General features: G+C 39.9%; 2 protein-coding genes across 10 annotated transcripts in view; both read left to right on the top strand.

Moving 5' to 3' along the window:
* Positions 1–1,379, top strand: part of TAF1 (TATA-box binding protein associated factor 1) — a 33,053-nt gene extending 31,674 nt beyond the window's left edge. For all 6 annotated transcript variants that reach the window (XM_074914826.1, XM_074914825.1, XM_074914824.1 and 3 more), the window contains one exon: positions 675–1,379. In XM_074914826.1, the coding sequence (XP_074770927.1) occupies positions 675–891 (217 nt within the window). In that variant the 3' untranslated portion in view covers positions 892–1,379. The remainder of the gene's footprint in view (positions 1–674) is intronic.
* A 436-nt stretch (positions 1,380–1,815) lies between these two features.
* OGT (O-linked N-acetylglucosamine (GlcNAc) transferase) lies at positions 1,816–27,261 on the top strand. Of its 4 annotated transcripts, none has more exons than XM_074915567.1 (22): positions 1,816–2,041; positions 5,689–5,869; positions 6,926–7,169; positions 8,579–8,647; positions 11,605–11,721; positions 13,079–13,158; positions 14,530–14,725; positions 14,963–15,103; positions 15,318–15,418; positions 15,616–15,769; positions 15,872–15,973; positions 16,241–16,420; positions 17,668–17,826; positions 19,470–19,559; positions 20,628–20,753; positions 21,493–21,663; positions 21,790–21,906; positions 21,986–22,153; positions 24,189–24,341; positions 25,079–25,331; positions 25,515–25,638; positions 26,219–27,261. In XM_074915567.1, exons 1-22 carry the CDS (start codon positions 2,005–2,007, stop codon positions 26,391–26,393), a joined length of 3,138 nt encoding a protein of 1,045 aa, XP_074771668.1. In that variant the 5' UTR covers positions 1,816–2,004; the 3' UTR covers positions 26,394–27,261. The 4 variants fall into 4 exon arrangements, with proteins under 4 accessions (XP_074771668.1, XP_074771669.1, XP_074771670.1 ...); XM_074915568.1 differs by having other exon boundaries at positions 1,817–2,041; positions 5,719–5,869; XM_074915569.1 differs by lacking the exons at positions 1,816–2,041; positions 5,689–5,869 and having other exon boundaries at positions 7,089–7,169; positions 8,579–10,406.
* Positions 27,262–27,377: the final 116 nt, after the last annotated feature.

Genomic DNA, 27,377 nt, shown 5'->3' with positions numbered 1-27,377 from the left:
TCCTTAAGAATAAGCGTTTCCTTACTTGAAAGAAAACTGCGTAACTGAAGTCCAAAAGAATAGGAATATGCATGTACTGTATTTTGGAAGGAGTTCCATTATTAGAAAATGACAAGTATAGCAATATTAGCTTTATTTTTTGGCATTCACCTGAGAGAGAACACTGACCTACTTTTTCTTCTCTCGCCATTTTGTAGAGTATTAGCATTAGATTCGCTGTTCTTTTTCTACTCATGGAATTCAGTCCCTTAATGCTTTTATTGATACTTGCTGAATAAATTATTATACAGGTAGCTATGCTGGGTCAGGCAAATGGTCCAGCCCAGGGTCTTGATAATATTGAGCAGAAAATGCTAGAGAAGATAATGAGAATGTGCGGTTTGCCTTTCTGTCTGCAGTAAAGGTGACAGACAGAAGGTGTTAGAGTGATCTGTGTTTCCTGCCCTGAGTGTATCAGAGTGGGATGAGGATGCTGGTAGACAGTTGTTCATCAGGAGAACAGTTTTCTTATTTTAAAAAGCTGGCCATTGACAGAAGTTAAGTGCACAGTGGTTCTAAGTGTTCCACAAGGACTTCAAGCCAGGGAACCTTTACAGGAGTCAAAACCAGAACTGTCTGTTAGCAGTAGCTGACTTGAAATGATGGTATAGTAAGAGTATCTTTTTTTCTTCCAGTTATGGCAGCTATGAAGAACCAGACCCAAAGTCCAACACAAGAGATACTAGTTTCAGCAGTATTGGAGGGTATGAGGTCTCGGAAGAGGAGGAAGAGGAAGAACAGCAGCGCTGTGGACCAAGTGTATTAAGTCAAGTCCATCTGTCTGAGGATGAGGAAGACAGTGAGGACTTCCATTCCATTGCAGGAGACAGTGACCTGGACTCAGATGAATAAACTCCCTTTCCTGAGGTGACGGTCATCCTGGGCTCCTCTTGGCTCCTGAACTTCTCTTGTCCCAGTTTGGCATAAGAAACAGTGTAGTATGGACTGTGTTAACGAGTAGATTTTTTTATATAATATTTTAATTGGTTATAAAACATGTTATGTGACTGAATAAATGGTGAAAAGTTAGCTTTAGACAAGCATGCCCTGCTGATGTTTAGGGTTGTAGCCTGTACTAGCTCCAGAATCCAGATGAGAATCTGTATGGTTTGTTCTTCAGTCTTTATAGATGTAAAATAGTTTCTCAGAAGCACTGGCCTGTTGGGTGCACGCATGTCTGTCTGGAAGAAAAATACAACTATATGAAAATTGTATTTAAAGGGAAGGTTTTTCTCTGGCACCACAGCATGTGTCTGAAGTCTTACCCCAGACTGGTTGTGATAATTGCCCAACTACTTTGAATACTTAAATAAACAGCTGCCTTTTTTAAAAAAAAAAAAAAAAAAAAAAAGTTGCAATTAGTCCCAGAAATCCTTATTTGGTAATGTGAGTTTTCATGAAGGCTCATTATCCACAGGAGCGTCCTCATTTTCAGTCACCTGGAAGGCACGTGCAGCCCCTGCGGTTCTGTATGAAATCCTGCAGTACCGGTGACGGAGGCGATGCAAATAAAAACCCGAGAGGCTCTCACGCCTGCCCGCTTGCGCGGCCGGAGCGCGGCCCGACGCGGCGGGGGGCGGCCGCGCAGGCGCGGTTGGGCCGCGTTTGTCGCAAGGGCTGTGCGCGGAGGGACACCCGCGCTGACAAAGGGCGCGGGGCGGCGGTGAGCGGGACGGGAGGCGGGCTCGGCGGAGGCAGGCGGAGGAAGTTCCGGTCGGGCTCCATCCGCCGCACAGGGGCTCCGCACGGCCCCGCTGGCTCCGGCCGGACTACTTGCCGGGGGGAGCTAGTTCCGGCGGCGGCCATTCGGCAATTTGCTGCCTCCGCCATTTCGGGAGCCGCCGCCTCAGCGCGCTGGGACCGTGGGCAGCTCGGTCCTCCGCTGCCCGCTTTAGCCGAGTGGGCCTCTCCGCACCCGCGGCCTTTCTGCTGCCTCCACCAGACCCGCACCGGCCCCCTTTCCCGATGGCGACCTCCGTGGGCAACGTGGCTGACAGCACAGGTACCGTGGCCTGCCGCGCGGGGACGGGCGCGCCGGGCGCCAGCACCGCCGCAGCCCTGCGGAGGCCGGGCCCTGCCCTCGCCCGGGGCCGCGCCTGGCTCGCCCCGAGCGCGGCGCTCCCCTGCTCGCCGGGCCCCCCGCTCCCGGCGGAACTTTCCAGAAGCGGCGGCCTGGGCGAGGCGGTGGCTCCCGGCGCGGCCCCGCCGCCTTTGTGCTTGTCTCCCCGCGCCGACGGGCTGCCGGCGGGCCCGGGTTCGTCCCTCGGCGGGCTCCTGTCGGCGTCGCCCGGCTGCAGCCCTCGAGCCGCTCCTGGAGGAGCACGGCGCGTTAGTGCGGTGCTCTCGTATTGCTATATTTATCCGATCATCAGGTGACTGCGTTTTTCTAGAGGACAAAGTAGGGTAAAAACCTGACTCAAACCGTACGTTGACTTGTCCAGACTCTCTCGCTACGCTCAAGGAGCAGGTTTTCTGTGGCATAGCCGAGAAGTACAACGCTTTTCTGGACAGTAAGATAGCGTGCCCTAGCTAAGAAAGATCCTGTCCTGCATTTAGTTTAGATATCCAGAACTTGAGGGATGGGGGAGAGGAGAAATCTCACTTACCCTGTAGAGCAGGAAAAAAAGCCCATTATGCTTGCTGCAAAGATAACGCAGCTTTATCCCCCAGGTTTGGGGGGGTTTCTGTAACCAGAGGGAAAAGCTGAAACTGTGTCGGGGAAAGGTAGGAAAAAAATAGGATCTGTGGGGAAAGATGCCATGGCAGTGCAGAGGTAGGGATATAAAGGGAAATGGTAACGTTACAGAAGTGGAGATGGAGAGGCTAAGTGCTGCAATAAGCTACTTTGTTTCTGCGGCGCAGCATCCTCTTGCAGCCTTGATCTGTAGAGGTGAAAAGAACTCGGTGCACGCCTGGGGAGAGTCTTGTGCTCCTCCTCACCACCACCTCCCAGATGGAGTGGCAAGTGCTCCTGTCTGGGCCTAGATTTTATCTAACTGTAAGGTTGAGCATGAGTGTATGGTAAGCGATTAGGATGTTATATCTGGGGGAGAAATGGCCTTTTGTGATTGATTTGTGCAGACGTATTTTGCTTGTATTCTGTAGAAGTCTCAGGAAGGGTCGTTCTTGTAAGCACGTACTCAGCTTTTCCAAGGTCATAGTCAAATTATGTAGCACAAGTTAGCCTAAGTACATAAATTCATGTATATGCAAGACTTGATAAGGGATTCTTCTGGCTGTGACTTTTCACTGCAGTTATTTTCTTTAGAAATGAATTCAGTGAGCAACCACTGATGTCTCTGTTGTGGATTCTTTGGGTTGCAGAACTTTTCTTCCAGCTAACTTTCTATTAAAAGCTTAGCTCATTTTGAACTTTGTGAGAGAGCTCTCCACTTCCTATGTTTCAATGAACTTCTCAAGGGTCATTGCTAAAATACTTGTTTAGAGGTAGATGACTGGCTATTTTATGCTTAGTGATTGGTTTGCTATATCTCTTCTGGGGGGCTTCTGTTGTTTTATGAAGAGACTTGATAAATGAAAGAAAATCTTAGTGCTTTGCTTATTTTGTTGTTTTTAGAAATTCTTATTCCCACGTGTTAAATACAGTATTTCTGCACTGCCTTCTCTCTTGACCTGAGAGTTGCAACTTCAGTTTCACTTCTTGCTTAAATAAGCAAAATGTAGAATTTAGATAATGGTTGGAAGCTTTTTTTCTAAGTGGTCATAAGAATTTAAATCTGAACTTTTGTTGGTGTTTTTTTTTTTCTTTAGTTTTGAAATTTAATAACACCACTGAAATTTATTTGAAGAAGAAATTACCCAGGTCCATGGGACATGCTCTTCTATCCACCTTCCCTGTTTGTGACACCAGTAGGACTTGAAAATACACGGACTGCCAGAGGGGCTAAACCTATGTGGCTGTTAATGGCACAAGGGAGGGAGCGAGGAACAGCATGTTGGTACTCCAGTGTCATTATTCCTGTCAGCACCTTGGACTTTCATAAACGGTGCTGTCATTCTCATGTTGAGGAACAGTTGTAGCTGTTTACTGCCAGTACGTTTAACCAGATACTGAAGTCCACTTTTCCCCTTACTCAGAGTTTGGAAAACTGTTAAGATAGGATCCTAGAAAACAGGAATCTAATCTGGATGAAGATACTTGATTAGTTATTTGTCAAGTATCAGAAAGAGAATAGCTTCACTCGTTCTAATTTACTGTGAAACAGTTAAAGTTTTCAGCACTGACAGAGACAATATACTATCTGGAAAAACAACTTTAGTTACATCATGTAGTGTTTGCAGTCATCTCTTCAAAACCTAGCTAGTGCTTAAAAAGCGATTTTCAAAGTAGTTAATTGACATCAATCCCAATTTCATTAAAAACCCACTAGTAACTCTGTACCTAATCTTTTTGTGTTTATTTTCCTATCTTTAAAGTTCTCACAAAAGAATTAAAGAGTCTCAGAGGATTTTTGTAGCACCTAACTGCAAAACCCCTGTGTACTCAGATATTGAGGTGCTTCCTTGCATTAGGAAGGATTTATCTGTTTCACTTAAATGAAACTGTAGGTCCAAATGGGAAGTGTTTCATGAATGTATTTGACTGCTGAGTACTGGAAATACTGGACTTCAGGAAGAAAATGAGATACATGCAGTAATCAAACCTTTTAATAGTAAGAGTTATTGGTATAAAGGCAGAATGTGAAGGCCAACACTTCCTTCTAGGTTGAATGGTTGTGGATTTTTCCAAGCTGTACTTGTCTATATTTAATACAGAACCGTGCTTTGTAAGAAATTTTATTTACTTTTCACACTTAAGATGCTTTGTCTAAAACAGGTGGTATTTTATTTAAGTATTTTGTTCTCCACACTTGTCACTCCTATTCCAACTAAGCCTCCAGAAGTAGTAACTCCTTTCGTGTACCCTGTCTGTTTAATGGTTCCATCTGTGGGCCAGTTGCGTAATCATTGAAGTGTGTGTTTGTCTCTCATCAGATCCTGTTCCAAGGCCAATATTTTTTTCTGTGAAGGAATTTTTACTCATTATAAAATGTAGGAGTATAGAGGATTCAAGGAATATTACACTGCTCTTTTTTTTTTTTTTTTTTTTTTTTTTTTAAAGGACTTTCACTACTGGCACAGCAAAACTTTATTTTGTTCAGGTCCTTTGAAGTCTTTGTCTGCTGTTCTGCATTTCCCTATTAAGTTTTTAGAGCTTGTTTTTAATACTGCAAAGTTGAAGATTTACAGTCTTGGGGGAGAGTGAGGAGTCATTGTTCTGTTAGCAGCACTTCTGTTGTTATGAACCAAAGTTCAGTTTCATGTCAGGAGTCTCAATATATTTCAAGTTAATGGAAAACAATTGACTTGCAAATATTCACAGTCATTACAGTCTGCATGTTTCCTAGTATTAGCTAATGAAGTCATGGACTTGTACAGATAATGTTAGAAATATCGTAGTAATAGAGTGGGGCATAAAGATCTGAGAGTTCAAACTGCCACATGCTGCAGTGTTTTATGTAATTTCAAACATTTTCATCCTTCAGTTGTGTACACTTTTTTTTCACATTGTTTTGTTTTGTTTTTTTGTTTTGTTCCCATTATCTAACTTTTTGTTTTCCCCCCTTAAATGTTTTGGTGATTCTCCAGAACCAACGAAACGTATGCTTTCCTTCCAAGGGTTAGCGGAGTTGGCTCATCGTGAATATCAGGCAGGAGACTTTGAAGCAGCAGAGAGACACTGCATGCAGCTTTGGAGACAAGAGCCTGATAATACTGGTGTGCTTTTATTACTATCGTCCATTCACTTCCAGTGTCGCAGGTTGGACAGGTAGGAGACTTGATGTGTTCTGTTAAGCTTGCTTTATAGCTTGCACCTCTAACAGTACTGAGCATAGCTGACAAAAGTTCTATTCTAGCACTGATTTCTTTTTTTAATCACTGAATGCAAATACTCACTAACTTCATGGCACCGGTAAGGACTAGTCAAAATAACATTCATCCTTTTTGAATTTTCTTAGGGTAAAAGAAATACAAATCAGAATCGAGAGCTTTGCAACAAAAACAGATAATACAATTACTCTCATGTTATTTTCATGTTGTACACATTCATATTGGAGTGTCCAGTGCACCTGTGTGTATTGGCGGTATTTACATGTGTAAACAAAAGTTTTTCTTTATTCCACCTGCAGCGTGGAGGTTTGTGGTTTGGTTTTGATTTTTTTTAAAGTTGCAACACTGCTGCAAAACAGCATGATTAATTAAGGAGTTTTGTCATCTGAAACTTGTATCTCACTTCATTCTGCTTGCCTGTTCCTGATCTTTCTTTCTGTGCCTCAAGCATTTTGAACTTGTTCTAGGTGTAAATGTGCACGTGCTGCTGAAGGAAGTAAGAACTTTTCACTGAGATTTATTTTATATAGGCTTCTCAGTGAAGCTGTAATGACAGTTCTGCTACAGGAAAATAAAATGGGGGAGGATACAACAGAATTTTACATCTGCGTCTGTCAGCTATGTCCTGCTTCTTGAAAAGAGTATCAAGTGGAATATTGCTTAAAGCATACGAATGTTGGAAGAGGCTTCGCAGGATTTCTGTAGTGCTTTCTGCAAGTGCATTGAGTTCAGATTTGGTGAGGCGATTTGAACCCTGCTGATGGTAAATGAGAGTTGTCTTTCTTCAGTAGAATGTAAAACAGGAACAGGAGAAATGATAATTTAAACTAGGAGAAGCAAAACACACAAGGCAGCTCTAAGTCCACATTTACTGGCTGTATGTTTGGCTTGCTTAAGCATGAATGTTCGTTAGGTAACTAGGTAAACAGGCAAACAGTAAAAGTCAAGGGTGGTTCGTTTTGGTTTTTAGCTAACTTATCTTAATTTTCTCCAGGTCTGCTCACTTCAGCACTTTGGCTATTAAACAGAATCCACTGTTGGCCGAAGCTTACTCGAACCTAGGCAATGTGTACAAGGAACGTGGACAGCTCCAAGAAGCTATTGAACATTATAGACATGCACTACGCCTCAAACCAGATTTCATTGATGGATATATTAATTTGGCTGCTGCGCTGGTAGCTGCAGGTGATATGGAAGGAGCAGTACAGGCTTATGTGTCTGCCCTTCAGTACAACCCTGTAAGTAACACTATTTTCTAGAAGAACACCATACTTTACTACTGTCCCAGGACAGGTTTCCCCAGGACAAATGGCAGGTTTCGAAGAATGAACAAATGATAACCCTTCCCTCTAACCTGTACATTATAAACTTAATGATCTACTTAATACTTTTCTAAGGATCTTTGAAAGACTTCTGTCACAGAAAGTTTTATATTGCAATACAGTAAGGGCTGCGGATTGTGTACTTATCTGTATTGTTGAAATAACAAAAGCAAGGAATTGGTTTTGTGGTTTGTTTTGGGTTTTTTTTCCCCTCTGAAAGTCAGAAATGTCATGAGAGTTGCCTTGGTTAGATTTCCACTGTGGACTGGTTTACAGAAGCATCATTTTTGTTTTATAGGCTGAAACTGAGTGTCTATAAGTGACTCCTATAAAATAGATCCAGTAGTTGGACTTTGGTTGAAGTTGTTTTGAATTGATGTTTTTAGTAAACACACTGCTATCTTCTGTTTATTTTGCATTGTACTCAAATAGTTTGTATAGTATTACTCAGCATGGTGAAAGTATCTGCTTGCTGTTTGGTCATATGTTTTGTCAAAAAATACTTCAGATGCAGCATCAGTCTGGTGTGCATATGTCCTTTTTCCTTCGGAAAAGCAAATGTGAACCCAGTCCATCATCAGGAGCTCATAATTTTGTTTCATTCTGTTCTTCAGCCTAGATGAACTTGTCTAACTTACTGTGCTAAGTGGTGTCACTAGTGGAGTTTGTGCACTGGTTAGAAATACTGTAAGATGGTGTTTTCTTACAGGACTGCAGTTTTGTTTAGGTTGGAAACTTCTTCTGTTAGCATTGACAAAAATGTCCCCGTTCTCTGTGGTCTTTACTGCTAGATAATGCAGTTGCAGCCTGTGCTGTGGTTACAAATTAAAGAACAAGAACATGTGGCAAGGATGTTGAAAATAGATGGATTAGTGGGAAAAACAGGGAGAAAAACTGTTTTGGAGATACAGGAAGCAAAATCATTATATAATTTATTTCAAAGCTGTAACAGCCATTGTGCACTTTAAGAATACAAATTTACAGTCATGCTTTAAAAAAAAAAAGGGGGGGGGGCTTCAAATGGTTATGTGTGGCAAAAGAACTTAAGCTTGGTAGGGGGCAGTTGGTTTTGGTTTTCTGTATAAAGAGGAATTGTGTGAAAAAATTTTTTTCTACTTCTTTATGATTTTGTCTTTACAGTACTGAAATTGGTAAGATTGTCAGCTGTAATGTTAGGTCAAGAAAAATAATTTACATTTGTGATGTATTTATTAGGAATATAAAATAAGCTATAGAGAGACTGGGGTGTTCCTTTGCAAGTTCTCTGTGAAGACCTTTGGGGTGTCTGAAGTCCCAAAGTTGATGGTGTGACTTTGATTTTTCAGGACTTGTACTGTGTTCGTAGTGACCTGGGGAACCTGCTCAAAGCCCTGGGTCGCTTGGAAGAAGCCAAGGTAGGTGTTGGGTAGAATACATGTAAACGTCAGTGTTTTGAAAAATTGAACTTTGCACCAAGTCTTCAAATCTGCGTTGATCTACAGACAGTCTGAAAAACTGCTGAAAACTGAAGGCACTGAAAACACCCCAGAGTAGTTGCAGGGCAAGATATGGCATGTCCATGTTTAAAAGATGGTTTAAGTCAAGAAATGGAACATTACCGAGCCTTTCCGCTGAACTAGACTATCTGATACCATTCTGAAGTATTGGGCAGGGGCTCCATCATGCTCTTATCTGGAAATAAGTAACAGTCCTTCAAATCTGAGGCTTGCCTGCTGGTGCCAAGCAGAGAGCCTGTGGTTAGATCGAGATCCCTGTACGATGCAGGTGCTATTGAAAACGCTGCTCTTCTAAAGTCCTTTGTGGCTTGTAAGTGGAGAAGAAACTTACCCAAATGTTACCTTGTAATATGGGCTTTTAAAGATTTTTATTCTTTTTAACTTTTCCCTTCCCTTGATAGTGGAAGAAAGGCTAGTAAATGCTGCAGTATGCGAACCCCCCGAATATCTTTTCTTCATGTCTTCCCTCTCCCCTCCCCCAAAATAAAGAAATCGGAAGGACAAAGCTGGTTTGTTTGGGAAATGAACTGATCGAAAGAAAACTTGCTGTAGTGGAAAGGTGGCTTCTAGCAGTCTTGTGTTTCCTAAACTGAGAATTCGAACACCAAGATGAGTTTAAAATTCTTGGCGTGTTAAAACTTGGATTGCACAAAGAAATTGTCTTGTTACAAGCCACCTTACGCGTCCGCGCTGCAGGGGTGAGGAGTGTGGAGAAATCGGAAACACTCTGGACTCCACATCTGTCACTCCAAGCCCCACGCGCATGCTAAAAAGTGGAGTGTATGAACAGCGTAGCTGTCTGTTTGGCTGCAGCACCATTTGGGGAGGGTTACAGTCTTTACGGGGTTGTGGGAGTGCAGGTTCAAAGTTCATTATTTTTTTGATTTCTCTTAACAACTTGGATGTGCGTACCATCCTAGGGCAGCCTGATTGATTTGGTCAGATCCAGGTTGAAAGTATTTTGTAGCAGCATTTAGAGTTTGAACAGTCTTTGAGACACTTGGTTCTCAGCCCACCAAGCGGACAGCTAACATGAATTGCACTTCACTGCAGCTTTAGTGTGACTGGTATAGGCCAAGACACTGCGCCTGCCTTAGGTTGCTGACTTCTTTGTTTCAGAGCTCTGGAGACACCTAGTTTGAAAGTGTTATTCCGTTTTGTGAGAACTTAATAAATGAGGAAAAACATCTTGAGTAAATTGCAATGTGTTTCTTTGGTTATCAGTCCATTTGAAAGATCAAGCCAGCAGATTCCTTACAGTTTGAACTAAAATTTAATTTTTTTGTAGATATTTCAGAGCCTTTCTTCCAAAAAAAAAAGTCCCTGCTGTATGCAATTGCCCTGATTAACCCTCTCCCTTCTGCATGTCTCCCTTGTTACAGACAGATTGTCCTCATTCCCATGTGTTAAGACATATCCAAAAAAATGCAATTGCTTTGTTGAACTCTTACTAATGATCTTGTTTTATTTTCTCTCTTGTTTTTGGTTTTTCACCACTGATATTGTATTTAGAAGGTTTCAGGTGGGTGAAACCTCCTATTCCATGCGTAAGGTGCCTCGCTGAAGGGAGCTCGAGGCCTGGATCTAGGGCAGACACACACCTCCTCCTCCTCTTCCAGCAAGGAACGCACCGAAAAGTCACATGATGAGAAATATGGTAACGGGTTTGTAACTGCCACAGCAAAACCATTTGCCTCCATGCCTGAATCTTCTGTCTTGTGGCTTCAGAAACAGCTTAAAATATTTAATTACAAGCAAGTAATGTAAGAATATTTTATACTAGTAGCCACAAATTCTTTCAAAGAAATAAAGTAAAAGTAAATTAAAATATTTTTTTAAAGAAATAATTGGAGATAGTTAATAGTAAAAGCTTCTAACTCTTCTGGTTGTTCATTTTTTTCCTTTTTTCTTCTTTGTTTGGATTGCAGCGTTCTGCTCTTCTGATGATGCGCTGTGATCCTGCAGTAGCGCAAAGGCTGCGCAGCGGTAACGCGCATTGCGTGCGATTAAGCCCTCGTGAACGGTTGATTAGATGATTAATCTCTGATTGGGTGACTGCCCAAGCTCCAGGCTGTAGCCTTTTGGATAAAATTTGGGTTGTAACACATTTAGAGTCCAGACATCAAATTTAATATGCGAGTTTCTGTATGGGCCTGTCTGGTAGATTAATGATTCTGGTTGGCCGTTCACTGATCTAGGGGCAATCAATATAGCAAAGCAGTTCGCAGCGATAGCGTGGCGCCGTGCTGTTTAGGATGCGCAGCGATTTCTTGCGCTTGCATTACAGGGACCTAAACCTTCATGCAATCCTGTCATTTGAGGTTTCGAAGCTGCAGATTGTATTGGCAGAAGCTGGGGAACTGGGTGTGTCATCTCACTTGACGAGGACAATTAAAACCGAAGAAGGGCTTCATCTTTTTCAGTAGTTTTTCTAGTTTTTTCAAGTAATTTCTATCTGTTTTAGAAGATTTCACGATTTAATAATCTTATTTCACAGTGAAGTTGTTTTTACACAGTAATTTTTTTGGTTTTATGCACTTCAAGGCAACAGGTATTTTTGTTGAACTACTTGAATTATATTTCTAAGGTGATTTCTTTGGTGACCTGGTCCGAGGGCATGTTAATTTCTTATCAGCATAACTGAAGAATGGTGGGCTTGCACCTGGGTTTTGGTTTGCGCTGGCGCAGGATCAACAACAGTTTGCAGCGCATTAGTTTTGGCGCAAGCTAGCCTATACTGCAGGGTCACTTTTGGCTGGTTAGAGAAGGCATACTAACAATTTTTTTTCTCTTTTTTTTTTTCTTTTTACAATTATTCCCCTTCCCTTGTATCTCTCTTCTTTAACTGTTCCAAGGCCTGTTACTTAAAAGCAATTGAGACTCAACCAAACTTTGCAGTGGCTTGGAGTAATCTTGGCTGTGTGTTCAATGCCCAAGGAGAAATTTGGCTTGCAATTCATCACTTTGAAAAGGTAACTATCTAAGCCAGTTTCTCTGCTAGATTTTAATGCACATGCAGTTGGCTGCTTGTAGGTGATAGAAATATTTTGATCAGCAGAGAACTTTTTAGGATCCTGTTAGTTAACATCCTATATTAATAGTTTGGGTTGTTTGGGGTTTTTTTAACTTTCTGATGTTTCAGACTGCCTGTATGCCACTAGGGAGATATGTTTAGAATTGCTCTAAGGACATACATGTCAAATGTAAGAAAATTCATTAAGTTGTTTTAAACACCTTTTCTGGAATAATTTTTTTAAAAGTCTAATTTGATGAGAATAATGTTTTGTGTGTGAGAGGGAGAAACAGCTTCCTGTGTAAAATAATTTTTCATTGTTATTTTATTTCAGGTATTACTGTTCTTTGAGTAAGGAGAACAGTTTTAAAGGACACACTAATTCCTCTTCTCCAGGATTATTTTTTGCCACTGTTGTTTCAGACTTCTCTAGATTAATGTCATTGACTAGTTGTCTGATACCTTCTAGTTAGTATCTAGTTAGCATCTTAAGAGATTTGTACAAATCTCTTAAGTATCTAAAATGACCTAAGACGATTTAAGATGTGGTGGGCGGTTTCTTCCTGGTATTTTTGACTTAAGATCTACAAAACTAATTATAACTGCTTTGGATTTTTTTTTGGATTTGTGTCTAGTTAGTGATAGATTCTAAAGTATTTTAATTTGGAAATCCCATGAGAAAAACTGTAAGAATATGGCCTGTCAGATATTCAGATGTAGCTTATTACTGCATCTTCTGTAAATTTATTGGTTCTTAAGTTTTTTGCATTTTATTAGTTTTGAAGGGAGGGAAAATGTTTTCTTTTAGTTAAATGACTACTGAGTTTTCCTACACACAATGTATTTGCTCTTTTCTCGCTCTTGTGAAGTCATCCTTATTTCCCTGGGCTGCTAAAGTTTTTAAACGCTCTCTTGCTTTGCAGTAGATGAAGGATATGGATCAGGTTTTTTAGGGTTTTTCTCCCCTTAAAAACAAATGAAAGGCAACATAGCATGTGTAGGCAGGAGTGTTAAGTATGATCAGAGTAACATGTTTAACACTTTATTCTGCAGTAGTTGCAACTACTAGGTAAGCAAACGAATAAATTTGAAGGTAGTGTATGCTGTTGTTTCTAAAGATAACTAACTGATGCTCTGTGATTTATATAACTTGTTTTCCTTCCTTATTAGCTTATTGATAAAGTCTTAGATGTTTATGGAATGGATTTGTCAATTTTCTTTTTTTTTTTTTAAACAACAGAACAAGAAAACCAGCTAAGTTTTGTAGTGAATGTGTTTGTATTCATGCTCAAAACTTACTTCAAAAATATTTTCAGGCTGTAACACTTGACCCAAATTTTTTGGATGCATACATCAATCTGGGAAATGTCCTGAAGGAGGCGCGGATATTTGACAGGTGAGCAGATCAGTGCTGTTGCTCTGTCGGTGGCCTGTCAGATCTATCAAGATAAAATTAGGTTCCTGGTACAAAATCTCTTTGTACACTATAGCAAAGACTTCTGTAGGCTGAGCAAGCAAATGACTTGGAAATGCATGCAGAGCAGATTACTGGAATAAAAAAAAAAACTAAAAAAATCCTGTGGAATGTATTCCTTTATGTTACCTTCCTGTACTTAATAAAATGTTAAAAATGAGAGTTTCTGAAAGTATTGACAAAAATAGATTTGAAATTAAGGCTGGGGATGGGTGAAGGTAAGATGTCCAAGAAAGGCATGAACCCTTGACTTCTCTGTTTTCATTATGTGATTTGGGATGTGATCTACAACTGTGTCTCTTCTAAAATTTTCCTTCTGTGTGAGACAAGCTGAAATGCTGAAATTCAGCTAAGTTTGATTGAATATTCTGTGTTAGTTATGTGCCAGCATAATATTATTTCATGGGGTTGCAGTACTGGTGCTCTCTTTGAAATAACTTGGTTTTGAGACCTCTAATCTGATACATGAATCTTTTGTTTCTGGAAGAACATCCAGGCTATGTTGTTTATATGCAATGTACCATATTGCATCTTTTAATTGGATTATAATTTCTGATAGCTGTGGTTTGTGGCTCTGAATTTAATAAAAGGTTGCAGGGAACACGTTAATTATGGTAAGCAGTTGCACAGCACAGTGTAAATCGTTCAGTGATTTCTGTTTTAACCATGAATCAATGTTCCAAACAGGGGCATGTTTCCTCATCATTTTAGACTTTACATCACCTTTTTGAGAATTTACTTAAGTATACTGTTGTGATTTTTCTAGAAATCAGATTTGAATACATCAGTCATTTATATCATGCTATAGGAGCATGTAATTTAGTAAAGCATGATGCATGTTAGGTTAACAGAGAGAATAAAGACATGATACTGTTTATATCATGACAATTGAATAATAAACTGGAAGAAGAATGGGGCAGAGGTGTTGTGCTTGTCTTGGTAATGAAGAGTGTTTAAATAAAGTAGACAAAAGCTTTGCTTTTTTTCCAGAAGACTTAGTTGTTCGCTATACAGCATCAGGTGGGAGGAAAACATTCCTATTTTACAAGGTGCTTCTTCTAGTCTGCTAGTCATTACAGAATACAGCATGGTTTTAAAATAACATGATTAATAATAATTCATCCCTTGATTGGGTTTTTAATTCAGGTAGTATTCTTCTTTGTTTTCAGTAGCATTTTACAGGACAAATTTGTGTGTGTTAATAATACATATCCCTTGAAGGTTGTTTTTATGACCAAGGTAAATATAGTTGCCACTCTGTGGATGATTGTTCACCTCTTTTTCTTGTTACAGAGCTGTAGCAGCTTATCTACGAGCCTTGAGTTTGAGTCCAAATCACGCAGTTGTGCACGGCAACCTTGCCTGTGTGTATTACGAGCAAGGACTAATAGACCTAGCAATAGACACCTACAGGAGGGCTATTGAACTACAGCCCCACTTCCCTGACGCCTACTGTAACTTGGCCAACGCCTTGAAGGAGAAGGGCAGTGTAAGGAGTACTTTATTTCCTTAAAAAATTTTTAAAAGTAGAATGAATGTTTATGTTAGACAAGAGCTGTCACCAACTTTATTAAGATGGGCTGTTACCCTCATTTACTTAGTCATAAGGACAAATAATTCAGGAAATTCCTACCTTGAAACTTAAAAGTGGTGGGTATAGTGACTTCTCATAAACGGTGCTGTTACAACAAATATCACCATATTAACAGTATCCCTTTTTTTGAAGGTGGTAGAAGCAGAAGAATGCTACAATACAGCTCTTCGACTTTGTCCCACTCACGCAGATTCTCTCAATAATCTAGCAAACATCAAACGGGAGCAGGGGAATATTGAGGAAGCTGTCCGTCTTTATCGGAAGGCTCTTGAGGTACAGTTGAATGTGCTGAGGGAAAGGTGGGAAAATAAAGTTGGTAATGTGTAATACGACACAAGTCTTCTCCCTCTTCAGTCATAAGTGGAGGAGGGTCTGCTCAGAGACATGAGTCATGTAAAAAGAAGAGTAAGAAGTGCACAGGCGTTTTATTTTTCATGTGGTCTATTTGAGGCATTTGAGAGACAAATTCTGTTTCTTTTTCTTCCAGGTGTTTCCAGAGTTTGCTGCTGCACATTCAAATTTAGCAAGTGTTCTGCAACAGCAAGGAAAGTTACAAGAAGCTCTGATGCATTACAAAGAGGCTATTAGGTAAATGAATACTATCTGTAATAGTGCCGGCCTTTCGTAACAGGAAAGTGCCATAGATTTGTACAGAAAGTGGCTTACAGTAGCATATTATAATTCAGATAGTTGCTTTGCAAACCCAAAAGTCTGGGGATGGGGATGGTTTCTCACTGGAGGAGGAGCTTTTCTTGTTCATGACATATAGTATCTTTATTTCTCAGAATCAGCCCCACATTTGCAGATGCTTATTCTAATATGGGAAATACTTTGAAGGAGATGCAGGATGTGCAAGGAGCTCTGCAGTGCTACACCCGTGCCATTCAGATAAACCCAGCTTTTGCTGATGCCCACAGCAACCTAGCCTCTATTCACAAGGTAGCACATGCGAATGATTCACTCCTAGAGTATGGTGGGGCACTGTGAGTACTTACCCTGAGTATATTTTTATCTTGCTGACTCATTTCTATGTCTTTACAGGATTCAGGGAATATACCAGAAGCCATTGCCTCTTACCGCACTGCTCTGAAACTGAAACCTGATTTCCCAGATGCCTACTGCAATTTGGCCCACTGTTTGCAGGTGAGGAAGATGAGACTTTGATTGTAATTCTTAAGATTCCTCTGCAGAAAATGCTAGGCCTGATCATCTCAACCAATTGCTAATTTAAATGTAAAGAGTAGACTTAAGCCTTAAAAAAGAAAATAAGATTATACAGTCATCAACAAGTAATTACTGAAGTTCTCACTTTCATTTTTGGAAGAAGCATTAGTCTCAACTTGTGAAATATCTGATACAGATCAAAGGATGCTGTTGTCCTAATATTCTTTTAATTTTTCCCTCTTCTAGATTGTCTGTGACTGGACAGACTATGATGAAAGAATGAAGAAGCTGGTTAGCATTGTAGCTGATCAGCTGGAGAAAAACAGACTGCCTTCTGTCCACCCGCATCATAGCATGCTGTATCCCCTTTCTCACAGTTTTAGGAAGGCTATTGCTGAGAGACATGGAAATCTGTGTTTGGACAAGGTAGGAAGCTTTATACAGGCCAGTTGTGATCGAAGTCCTTTGTGGTTTTGCCTGTTCCTACTGAAAATCAAATACATAGTATTAGCTTTTGTAAGGTTTCAGAGTTACTGACCTGTAGAAAATAGGACATGGTGTTACTTGTCTAGTTTTGCAAAGTATATACAAGGGGCGTTTTGGAAAAGCAGAGCGAGTAAATCATTCTTCCTGGCAGTGAAACAGATGCAGGCAGTTGTGTGATAGTATTTCTCAAAATCTGGTCCTTTCCAGCATCCTGAACCTGACTCTTGTCTCTAGTGAATCCATGCTGCAATGTGTGAGCTTTGGGTTTGATTGGCTCTGGGATTTCCGAATGTAGTGGTTTCAGTGGTGACAGCAGCAGTGTTACAGGGATGATGCATCACAATAGGAAGTACTTGAATATTCGTTGTGATTCTGGTTTGGAGTATTTTGTGTACATTGGAATAGATTCTCCCCAAAACCTATCTTCTCGTGCTGTAATTACTTAACTGTATGCCATTTCCACAAGACTGCACAGCACCCCAAGCTGCCAAGAATGCAGTTGCAGTTGATGGCAGATTTTTAAAATATTGATGCAACTTCTTTTTCTCTCAACCAGGGAGTCATAGCTGTTGCACTTGTGAATGTTGAGACAGACTACTTGAATGATTGCCAGTTACAACTGGAAATATGCTGTGGAAGGATCGGATTGGCTGATGTAAAGATCTCAAACTTCGGAAGATAACACTTAGTTTTCCAACTGGCTTGTCTCAAGAGCCTGATAATCCTGTCAGTGATAGTGGCTAAAGCTGATGTCTGGGGAAGATAGTGAGCATAAGAACAGAAAGCATGCTGTGGTGCTTCACAGGAATACTGTTCAGGTCACAAGTGGCTTGTAGTTTGAGAATTTCCTGGTCATAGTGGCGTGGTATCAGTATATTTAATAATCAGGGGTGAAATACTTCAAAAATAAACTGGTAGAAAAGCAGAAATGCCAACTTGCAGTAGTGAGTCTGTGTTTACTTGGCTGAATGTAGGTATGTGACATCTCGTAACATAGTTTGTGGACATGGCACTTGGGTCCAATGGAATACAGACAACACAGGTTTGAAACAACAAACGCCCACAGACCTCTTACTTGAATGTGGGATAAAGCTAATTCTACAAACTCATGGGTTTCTTCTGTCCCTCTCTTTAGTATTGGTTTTGGTTCCTGAGCTTATAAACAGTTGTGTATGTTTTCTTGACAGATTAATGTTCTTCATAAGCCACCATATGAGCATCCCAAGGATTTAAAGGCCAGTGAAGGTCGACTTCGTATTGGCTATGTGAGCTCTGATTTTGGAAACCATCCAACCTCACACCTAATGCAGTCAATCCCAGGCATGCATAACCCCGACAAATTTGAGGTAAAAATACAAAATGACATGCTTAAAGCTTTAAATACAGCTGTAAGTGGCACTTTCTTTTTCTTGGTACAGGCAGGTAAGCTAGGGAAGGGCAAAATTTTGGTTTTAGGGTTGTTTGGGGGTTTTTTTTTGTTAGCGAGCTTTTTTTAGATGGTTGAAGAGTTCTCCAGCCTGAGTCATCCTCCTTTACCAGTATGAAGTGTTACTTGAGAAGGTAGGCAAATCAGATACCTGTCTTAGAATTACTGCAGGTAGGATTTGTGGCCCTTGGAAAACTTTTTTTAAGCTCCAGCTTCTGTTCTTTGAGTAGATGTGTTTCAACATCAAGCTACTACTGCCTGATTACTTCTGATTTATGGATACACATCTGTTTTTTGTTCATGATCTGCTGCTGGGTTTTTTGCAAGTATCTTTCTCTGGGACTCCTGAATCACAAATACGTACTTCAGATTGGTCTGGCTACTCCTTTTTCAAAGGGAAATAATATGCTACGCTTACTCCAGAAGGAGTGTATACAATTTAGCAATGCTAAAGACAGTCACATCTATATTTATTTGGGTGTCATGTTAAGGGATTGAGGCTGTAAATAGAACTAATTCCCAATTACGTGGCTTGTCCCATGACTGTTTAAATTGCCCTGGTTTTGAGCTCCTGTCTTCCAAGACGTGAGAATTTGTTTATCTGTGTAAAGGGTTTGTAAGTCTTTCCTTCTGGCAAAACTGTTTTTTATTGATCTTCTTTTGATTGGTTGGTTTGTTTTGATTTTGGGCTTTTTTCCCCTACCTTCTTGCTTTTTCCTCATCACGAAGTCTTAGTAGTCTGAAGTTCTTGTGGCAAAGCTGCATGCTTGAATTGTTACCAGAACTGTGACTTTGAAGCAGGTTTTTTTTAATGAAACAATTAAATCGGTGGTCTGAGTACATGGGGTATGAGGGGAATATACCATTTAACCTCAAATCAGCTCAAGAAAGGGTAGTCTTTCTTACTCTGGATTTATAAAGCTCTACAGAGCTTAATTTATGTATGAAGTAGAAGTTATCTGTTGCTTTACTAAAACCGTGCTTTTGTCCTGCAAGATAATAAATTATCTGCATATTGATTCTATATCTGTATGTGCTAGGGGTTAGCTATAGGTGCCTGTCAAGCTTGAGTTTCTCATACATTTGCAGCTCCTTAATTGGAGAGAACTAGTCACTGTTTAAAGAATCTGTTAAAAAGCTTCCCCAAGGCTTATCTGTTCAACCTGAGCCATAATTATGATTCTTACTAATTACAAATTCAAAGGTGCCTTTTAAGAGGTGTTCTTGAAGAATTTAATGCTTACGCAAATCCATTTGTTGAAATTACTTTACCCTGCACTGATGAGAACATTGCATATATGTCTAGGCGAGATGCAGTGCCATGCTCTAATACCGGGACTGGGTCAAACTGGGGCCTGGTGCAAATGTGTCAAATGCCCAGTGCCCCCTGGTTTTGGATTTCTTTCTCAACTGGTAAATGCCACAGAAATAAATATAATTTATATTAAACTAGATGTAATTTTGGTAATGTAGTTTAAAATTGCAATACCATGTGTTTTATAGCAAAATTACTTTGCTGGCAAGTTGTTGCAGATATTCAATTTTTGCTGCCTCGTATTCTAGGTATTTTGTTATGCCCTGAGTCCTGATGATGGTACAAACTTCCGTGTAAAAGTGATGGCTGAAGCAAATCATTTCATTGACTTATCTCAGGTGAGCTTTTTTTGATGCATTGACCTTGGCAGACCTAAATGAATACAGAGATCAGCCTGTAGTTTGAGATTTTCAGTTGCAATTATTTCTTGACTCAGGCTGATGTTAGTCTTGAGAATCCTGGAGTTTGTAGATGTATTGGTGTTACGCCTTATCTGGGATGCAGTGGTTAGTGCACGACCTGTGTGATTATTAAGAAGTAATATTGGCAGTATTGAATAACTGTTCCATTAGGTCATCTAAATGGCACAGATAAGTCAGGATGCCACAACTGCAAATACATTCAAGCTTGCTTTACTCCAGTGAAGCAGGACAGAGGCTTAGTGATTAATGGGGAATCTACCACTTGCCCTACATGAGCTTTGATCATTAGTAATTAGCCTTAATGGAGTGATGGTCGTGGGGCTGGTCTGGTTTTTACAGTCTCTGTTTCTAGCCTTTGTTTTTTGTTTTACTGCTACTAAACTAGAGACATCTATCAAATACTTTCTTTTATGCGCTTGTAGGTAATGACTAATTGTATAATTAGTTCTTGGAGGAATCTAAAACTGTTGAAAATTGTTTACCTTTCAGTATCTGACAGGAGGTAATTTCCAAGGCTTTGCTGTTCTTCTTGAAAGTCATTGGTAATACTTTGTGTGAAGTTCTGCTCTGTTTTTGGTTTTGATTTGGCCAAGAACTGAAGCAGTTTCAGTGTTGCTTGAAGTTTCTTCTGTGGTCCATTTGTGATATTTTTCTGCATGACTTGCTAGGCTTGGCAACACTAGGTATCACTCCTCTGATTTGAGTGTGTTGAGGCAATATTAAGTACCACAGTCAAAATTTTTGTCAGCAACTGCTTCAAATGTGTCTAGAAAACTTACATTTTTCTTGGCTTCAATAGGGGTTTTTTTGATTGAGTTGAGGACTTACACTTCTGTAAAACCAGGAGTAATGAGATTTAAGTCTCACCTAAATAAAATTATGCAGCTGACATTTATTCACTGGTACACTGATGACTAACCACATTTATTACTGAAAGACTGAAAACAAAAATAACATTTATTTATGTATGTATTTATTCTTCAGATACCATGTAATGGAAAAGCAGCAGACCGCATCCATCAGGATGGGATACACATTCTCATTAATATGAATGGTTACACCAAAGGAGCCCGAAATGAGTTATTTGCCCTGAGACCAGCACCTATTCAGGTAATTGAGTTAGAGGGCTCTGTATCTCCAAGAAACCGCTGTGAGTAGGAATAATTTTTCTTCTGGCAGAGTGGGAGAAACATTGAAGGTTCATGTTGATCAGTGAGAGAGACTTTTTTAGGACTTAGTGTATATGAGACAAATAGGATCATTCTGATGAAGCAGATTAGCTTGGGGGTTTTTTATGTGCTTTATGGGCAGTTGACTGTGTCCTGAAAGAGAACTCCTTAATTCTATGAGGTTCTTGTACACCACTGCCTTTCTTGCATTAGTGAGAACAAAGAAGGGGTATCTGAAGCAGTTGTGGAAGTGGATTGTTGGGTTTTAATCTCTTCAGGCTTAGTGAAATTCTAGTTAGAATAAATCAGAATCAATGGCAGTTACTGTTCTGACTAAGGATTTTTCTAAAATGGCTGTGGAAAGAGAATGGGAGAGGCCTGAATCAGAGTGACTCTAGGCTACGGCAGTTACCTCAGCTAAAGGAAGGTGTATTTTGGCTATAGCTGCATGTAGTCAGATACTTTGGCCTTTTGCTTGAAGGATCAATTTTAGAAGATCCTTGAACTGTTCCCTGTCTCAGTAGTGAAAGCTTGGGGTTAGAGATGTTCTTCTTCAGTTGATAAAGCACAAGAAGGAACAAGAATCTGTAGGTGAAAAATGTAATTTTAACTGTTGATTTTCAACTTCCTTTATTTTTGCAATGCACCTGGGACTGGAGCCTTGCTTTCTTGTTTTTTAGGCAATGTGGCTAGGTTATCCTGGAACCAGTGGGGCGTTGTTCATGGATTACATCATCACAGATAAAGAAACTTCCCCAGTTGAGGTGGCTGAGCAATATTCAGAGAAATTAGCTTACATGCCAAACACTTTCTTTATTGGAGACCACGCCAACATGTTCCCCCATCTGAAGGTATGTAGGAAGATAGGGCAAGAAAAGTAGGTGTTTTCCATAGCTGTCTTTATAAAATGGCAGTTAATTTAGTACTTGGTAAGGGATGTTGTAACTTTTTTTAAACTTTTTTTTTTTTATTAACAGAAAAAAGCAGTCATTGATTTCAAGTCCAATGGTCATATTTATGATAACAGAATTGTTTTGAATGGCATTGACTTGAAGGCTTTCCTTGACAGTCTCCCTGATGTCAAGATCGTTAAGGTGAGAGCTACTCCTTTGTGTGTTCAGTCTTAGGGACTGAAGCCAGTACTGTCTCTCATGCTTATGTGATTTATCTTAGATGAAGTGTCCTGACAGCTGTGACAATGCAGACGGCAGTGCCGCCCTCAGCATGCCAGTCATTCCTATGAACACAATTGCAGAAGCTGTGATCGAGATGATTAATCGTGGGCAAATCCAGATAACTATCAATGGATTCAACATCAGTAATGGATTAGCAACTACCCAGGTGAGGCACTTCAAGATGCTATTCTCTTGGGTTTTCTGTTTTATTTGTATGTTTTAACATAACAGGGAAGAAAGACGTCCAAACAAATATCTGTCTTCTGTCATGTTGATTTGTTTAGTTCTTGTACTGAACGAAACACATGTGTTATAAGCCACAGCTGTACTGGAAGATGATCTTTCCCCTTAAAGATAGAGGGGTTATATCAAAAGGTATCTAAATCCAAAGAAATTTAATCTTGCGTAGAGATGACACTTGGTTGTTCAGAATTTGAAGGCAAGACTTGCTAATTGCCTGCAGCCTACAGGGCATTTGTGAGCTGTTCCCCAGTTTTGGTTTTGTTTTTCCTTTAGAAAAACATTGCTGGTTAATACAGGCAAAGTTACTCGGCTGTATCTCAACAATGTTTGTTCATCTCCTTACATCTTTCTGAACTATGTATGCACTATACCACCGCTTCTCAGTGTTTAATAGTTCTTGGGATTTTGGTGATAGTGACAGTTACTTCTTCCTTTGCAGAAGAACTTTTTCTTTTTAGAAATACTGTATTTTGACATTGGCATAACTCTTGACTTAGGAATCTGTTTCAGTTTGCAGTCCCTCAGGAGACTCTTCTGTCACTTTGAGATCTTTTATTATCACTGTTCTATCCATAATCTCATGCCTTGGTTTCTTTTTATGAGTTCGTTTGTTCACAACTGAGACTTGCCTTTAAGTTACATCTTAGTTTGGTCAGTAAGCTTATTAGCATTTTTTTCTGAAATGGTTGTCCCCCAAGAATAATAGAGAATGATTGTCTGGGCACTCTGCCAGCAAGATGAAACAATCTAAGCTCTGTCGGTGGACTTTTAAAACAGGAATTCTGTCTCTTGATCACACTAATATAACCCTTCTTTGTGCTTGTTCTAATTTAATATCAGCTACTTTTAGGCATAGGTCGACGAGAACTGTGCATTGAGTTTATGAGGTCTCCTCAGTGACCTGGATAAGTAGCACTTTTATCAACTTTTGTTGAACTAAATTACCTCATGCATCTTCCAATGGAGTCAATGACAATGAGTCATCATTCACATCACGTTTGTCAATAGTACACTTATTTTGGCTGGCTGCACTGCCACTGAACTGAAATTTTAAATATATATGTATGTAAAATACATACATATATATATATATATATATATATAAATAAAGAAAAAGGCTCTAAGTACCTGTTTTGCCCTGTCTGTACTGATGGTTTTGTCTGTCTTTGATCCCACCGTTGCCTCATTATTTAAAAAAAAAAACAACAACCCACAAACTTCTGTTTTACTAATCCTCAACTCTTGCATGGTATTGTGATTATCCCAACTTCATCCTCTGCCACTTTTTCTTAGCATATTCCTATTCTTTGTGAAGGCTGAAAGATCCATTCTTTTTTGACAGTCCATTAGTAACTCTTCTAGTCCAATTTTCATCATTTCCCATTATTGCCTTGTCAGCTAGTTCCTTACCAGTTAAATATTAGTCTGTATCTTCAGTCTTGATTATCTGTTCTGTGCCTATTGTATTTTATCTTAAGAAACCCAACCAACCAAAACAGAACAAACCCCAACCAACCAAAGTAAAACAAACCACAAACCCCCTTTTGCTTTCTAAATACTTTTTAATTCTTCCTTGAAGTCTTCATTTCCTTGAGACCAAAAATGAAATTAAGTGACTTTATGGAGGGGAGGAGTCTATGGGTAATGCCTCTTTATATGATTCTTCTTTCCAGTTATTCCAGTTACTTAGAATCTCAGGGAGATATAGCAAGGGTGTGAAAATGCCCAGTGTTTTGTGCCTTGGTAGTTGCAACATTGTGGTATGCACAAGCGTGTAGGCATACCAGTCAAATTCTTGTTATGGGTAAGTAGACAACTTTGGTACAGTAAAACCAGAGATATGCTTACAGTAATTTACAACGCTAGCAAACTTGCAGCGTATCTCAGGATAATTCCACTGTGCATAGTCCTGGTTCTTGCAATTTCAGTGTTCCAATAGCTTTTTTTTTTTCCTTTAGATTAACAACAAAGCAGCAACTGGTGAAGAAGTTCCACGAACTATAATTGTTACTACCCGTTCTCAGTATGGTTTACCAGAGGATGCTGTTGTATACTGTAACTTTAATCAGCTGTATAAGATTGATCCTTCCACTTTGCAGATGTGGGCTAATGTGAGTATCTGTATCTAAGGTAAAATCTAAGGTTAGACTTCTGGAACACAGCTGTTCTGTTCAAGTTAGCAGAAACCTCATGCATGTTAAAACTGTAACTGTTCTGTGGAAAACGTTGACCCTGAGCTGTCTGAATCCTCACAGTGCTCATGTTGCAGGACTTAGTGTGGACAGAATGTGGAATTTTTTAGATTGATTTCAAATCTCATCTTTGCTTCTAGCCAATGAAAATTTATGTCTTGAACAGCTTAAGTGTGCTGGTACTCCATTGTGAAGTAAGTTTGGTCTTATCTGGTCTGCACAATGAAGTCATAACTTGAGGTCTTGGCACAAATGAGGCCTTGGCAGCTGGTAGATTGATAGACCTGAGCACTGAGTGTCTGTATCAAGATCAGTTTATAGTCTATTGCTGAGAGTTACTTGAGGGATAATTTTTTTTATACTCCATAGCATGGGACTATAAATAAAGGGGATCACAGATTTCAAGGCTTTCTTTCTTAAGTACTGCTCTATGAATTATTGCTCAGGGTTGCTGTTCCCTTCAGTGGGTTTAGAAATGAAATCGTATTTATTCCACTTGAAATGGTGATATGTTTTTTTCCTGTTCTATACCTCAGAAGATTAAAGTATTGAATGATTATGCCTTTTGTTTCATTTTGCTATGTGGTAATCTCTAGTTCAAAAAAGGAAATGTTTCTGACCAAACTTTCTGTATTTGCTTCTTTATTTTTGTACAGATCCTAAAAAGAGTTCCAAACAGTGTGCTGTGGCTGCTACGTTTCCCAGCTGTAGGAGAACCCAATATTCAGCAATATGCACAAAATTTGGGTCTTTCCCAAAACCGAATCATCTTTTCTCCTGTTGCCCCCAAAGAAGAACATGTGAGAAGAGGCCAATTGGCTGATGTTTGTCTAGACACTCCTCTTTGCAACGGGCACACAACTGGGATGGATGTGCTCTGGGCAGGGACTCCGATGGTCACTATGCCAGGTAACGCAGTGTGGAACCAGCATAGAACAGATGGGTTTGAACGTTACTAAATTTTTTGTAAGAGACAGCAAGCCCAACAGACTTCATTGCATCTTGTAGAGGTAGAAGGAAAATAACTCATACTTTGCAACATTACTTGATAAGCTTATTCCTGTTGCCAACTTACTTTCTTTTTTTTAACAGGCGAGACTCTTGCATCACGAGTTGCTGCCTCCCAGCTTACTTGCCTGGGTTGTCTTGAGCTCATTGCAAAAAGCAGACAGGAATATGAGGATATTGCTGTGAAACTGGGAACTGATCTGGAATAGTAAGCAAACTTGTATTGTGTAATATGGTAACATCACGAATGTAAATGCTGTATTTGGGCACAGTGCTGAGACTTATCAGTAGTTTTAAATCTTGCAAATACTTTAATATTTAAAATAGCTAGGCAATCCTTGTCTAGAGGTTTCTTGTCTTGCAGTTTAAGTCAGCTTCTGCTTTTACAGTAAACCTAACAGTGCTCCCAACTGAGCAACAGTGCTGCCTGTTCTGAAGAAATTGCTTGCGTTCAGGCTCTTACCTGGTGAAGAGTGCAATTACAGTTCACCTTTGTTCCTTTTATATTGAAGATTAAACAGTTTGTCACTTCTGCAAGTTAAAATTGCACTGTAAAAAGTTACCGCAGTACAAATAATGCTGCAAGTTAATGTGTTAATGTTGGAGCTTTTCTGAGTTGAAGTGGTCATGCTGATCTTTATCAGAAATGATGAGCAGATAAAACAGAAATACGAATTTGTTGGAAGTGGGGGTGCAGTTCCAGGTGAGCTGGAAAGAGTAGCTTTCAAAGTAAACAGTATTATGAAGTGTTCGGAACCTTTTGTAACTGCTTTTAACTCTTTTTGTAGCCTGAAAAAAATCCGTGGCAAAGTCTGGAAGCAGAGAATATCCAGTCCTTTGTTCAACACCAAGCAGTACACAATGGACCTGGAGCGGCTTTATCTTCAGATGTGGGATCACTATGCTGCTGGCAACAAGCCGGACCACATGATTAAGCCAGTAGAGGCCAGTGAGTCTGCATGAAGAGAGACTGTGTGGCCACCCAGAACTCTCCAGGAACTGAGCCTCCCAAACACTTCTGCAGAGATGATGAGCTAAAAACAGTGCATTTCTACTTAATCTGCCTGGTACTCTGTGGCTGAAGTAATACATGATGGTGATTAAAGCACAGCCAGACTTATTTCTTGCATGATAGGAAAAGACTCAATGGAGCCTGGGATCCTTTTATTCCATGAGGAATTTGAATGGGATTGAGCCGTGTACATGTGAGCCTGTGTGTATGAGTGATAGTGGTTGCTGGGGGAAGTCTGAACTGCCCAACCAATTATAATTTCATGGATTGATTTAATCTTCCTATGAATCTCTCTCCTTTTACGTGGACTGGGAATTGGAGCATTTTAACATTTGATTTTCGGTGCTCCAGTTGGTATATGTGTGGTTCTCCCATGACAAGATTTCCAGCTAGCGAGTGTTGCTCCCTGCATTAATTTCTAAACTGTGTGGACTGAAAGGGCATATTTGCTGGTGTAGTCTTTTTTTATAGGTTTTATAAACCACTTGAGCCTATATCAGCCTTTTAATGTTTGACCTCTGTTTTGGAGCTCTCTGTAATGTGTTGGTTTAGATAAGGACTTTGGTTTTTTTTGTTTTGTTTTTAAGCTTCACCAATAACTCAGCTAATTGGCTTCATGATGGCAGCTCCTCTGTTGAAAAACCAAATTTGATTTGAAATTAATCCTCCCCACAAGTGTTTGAGGTAAACACAAACTGGTGCCAAATACAGATCTTTCAGGAATGATTGTTAATTATGTATAGAGTCACAGTCCTAGGTACTGTAGCAGAGACTTTAAACAAAAAATAAAGCTTTGGTTTGCCAGTTTGACTGATTTGACCAGTGTTTCGTGTTTTCTGCTGCCCTTCTTGTGCTGCTGTCGGAAAAGTATTCTGAACTGCTGGCCTTTTGTCTTCCTTTCTGTCATTTTATTTTAAATAACGCTATTTATTTCA

The sequence above is a fragment of the Athene noctua genome, chromosome 11 (genome assembly GCF_965140245.1).
Source record: "Athene noctua chromosome 11, bAthNoc1.hap1.1, whole genome shotgun sequence".
Lineage (NCBI taxonomy): Eukaryota > Metazoa > Chordata > Aves > Strigiformes > Strigidae > Athene > Athene noctua.
This window is presented reverse-complemented; position numbering and strand designations above follow the sequence as displayed.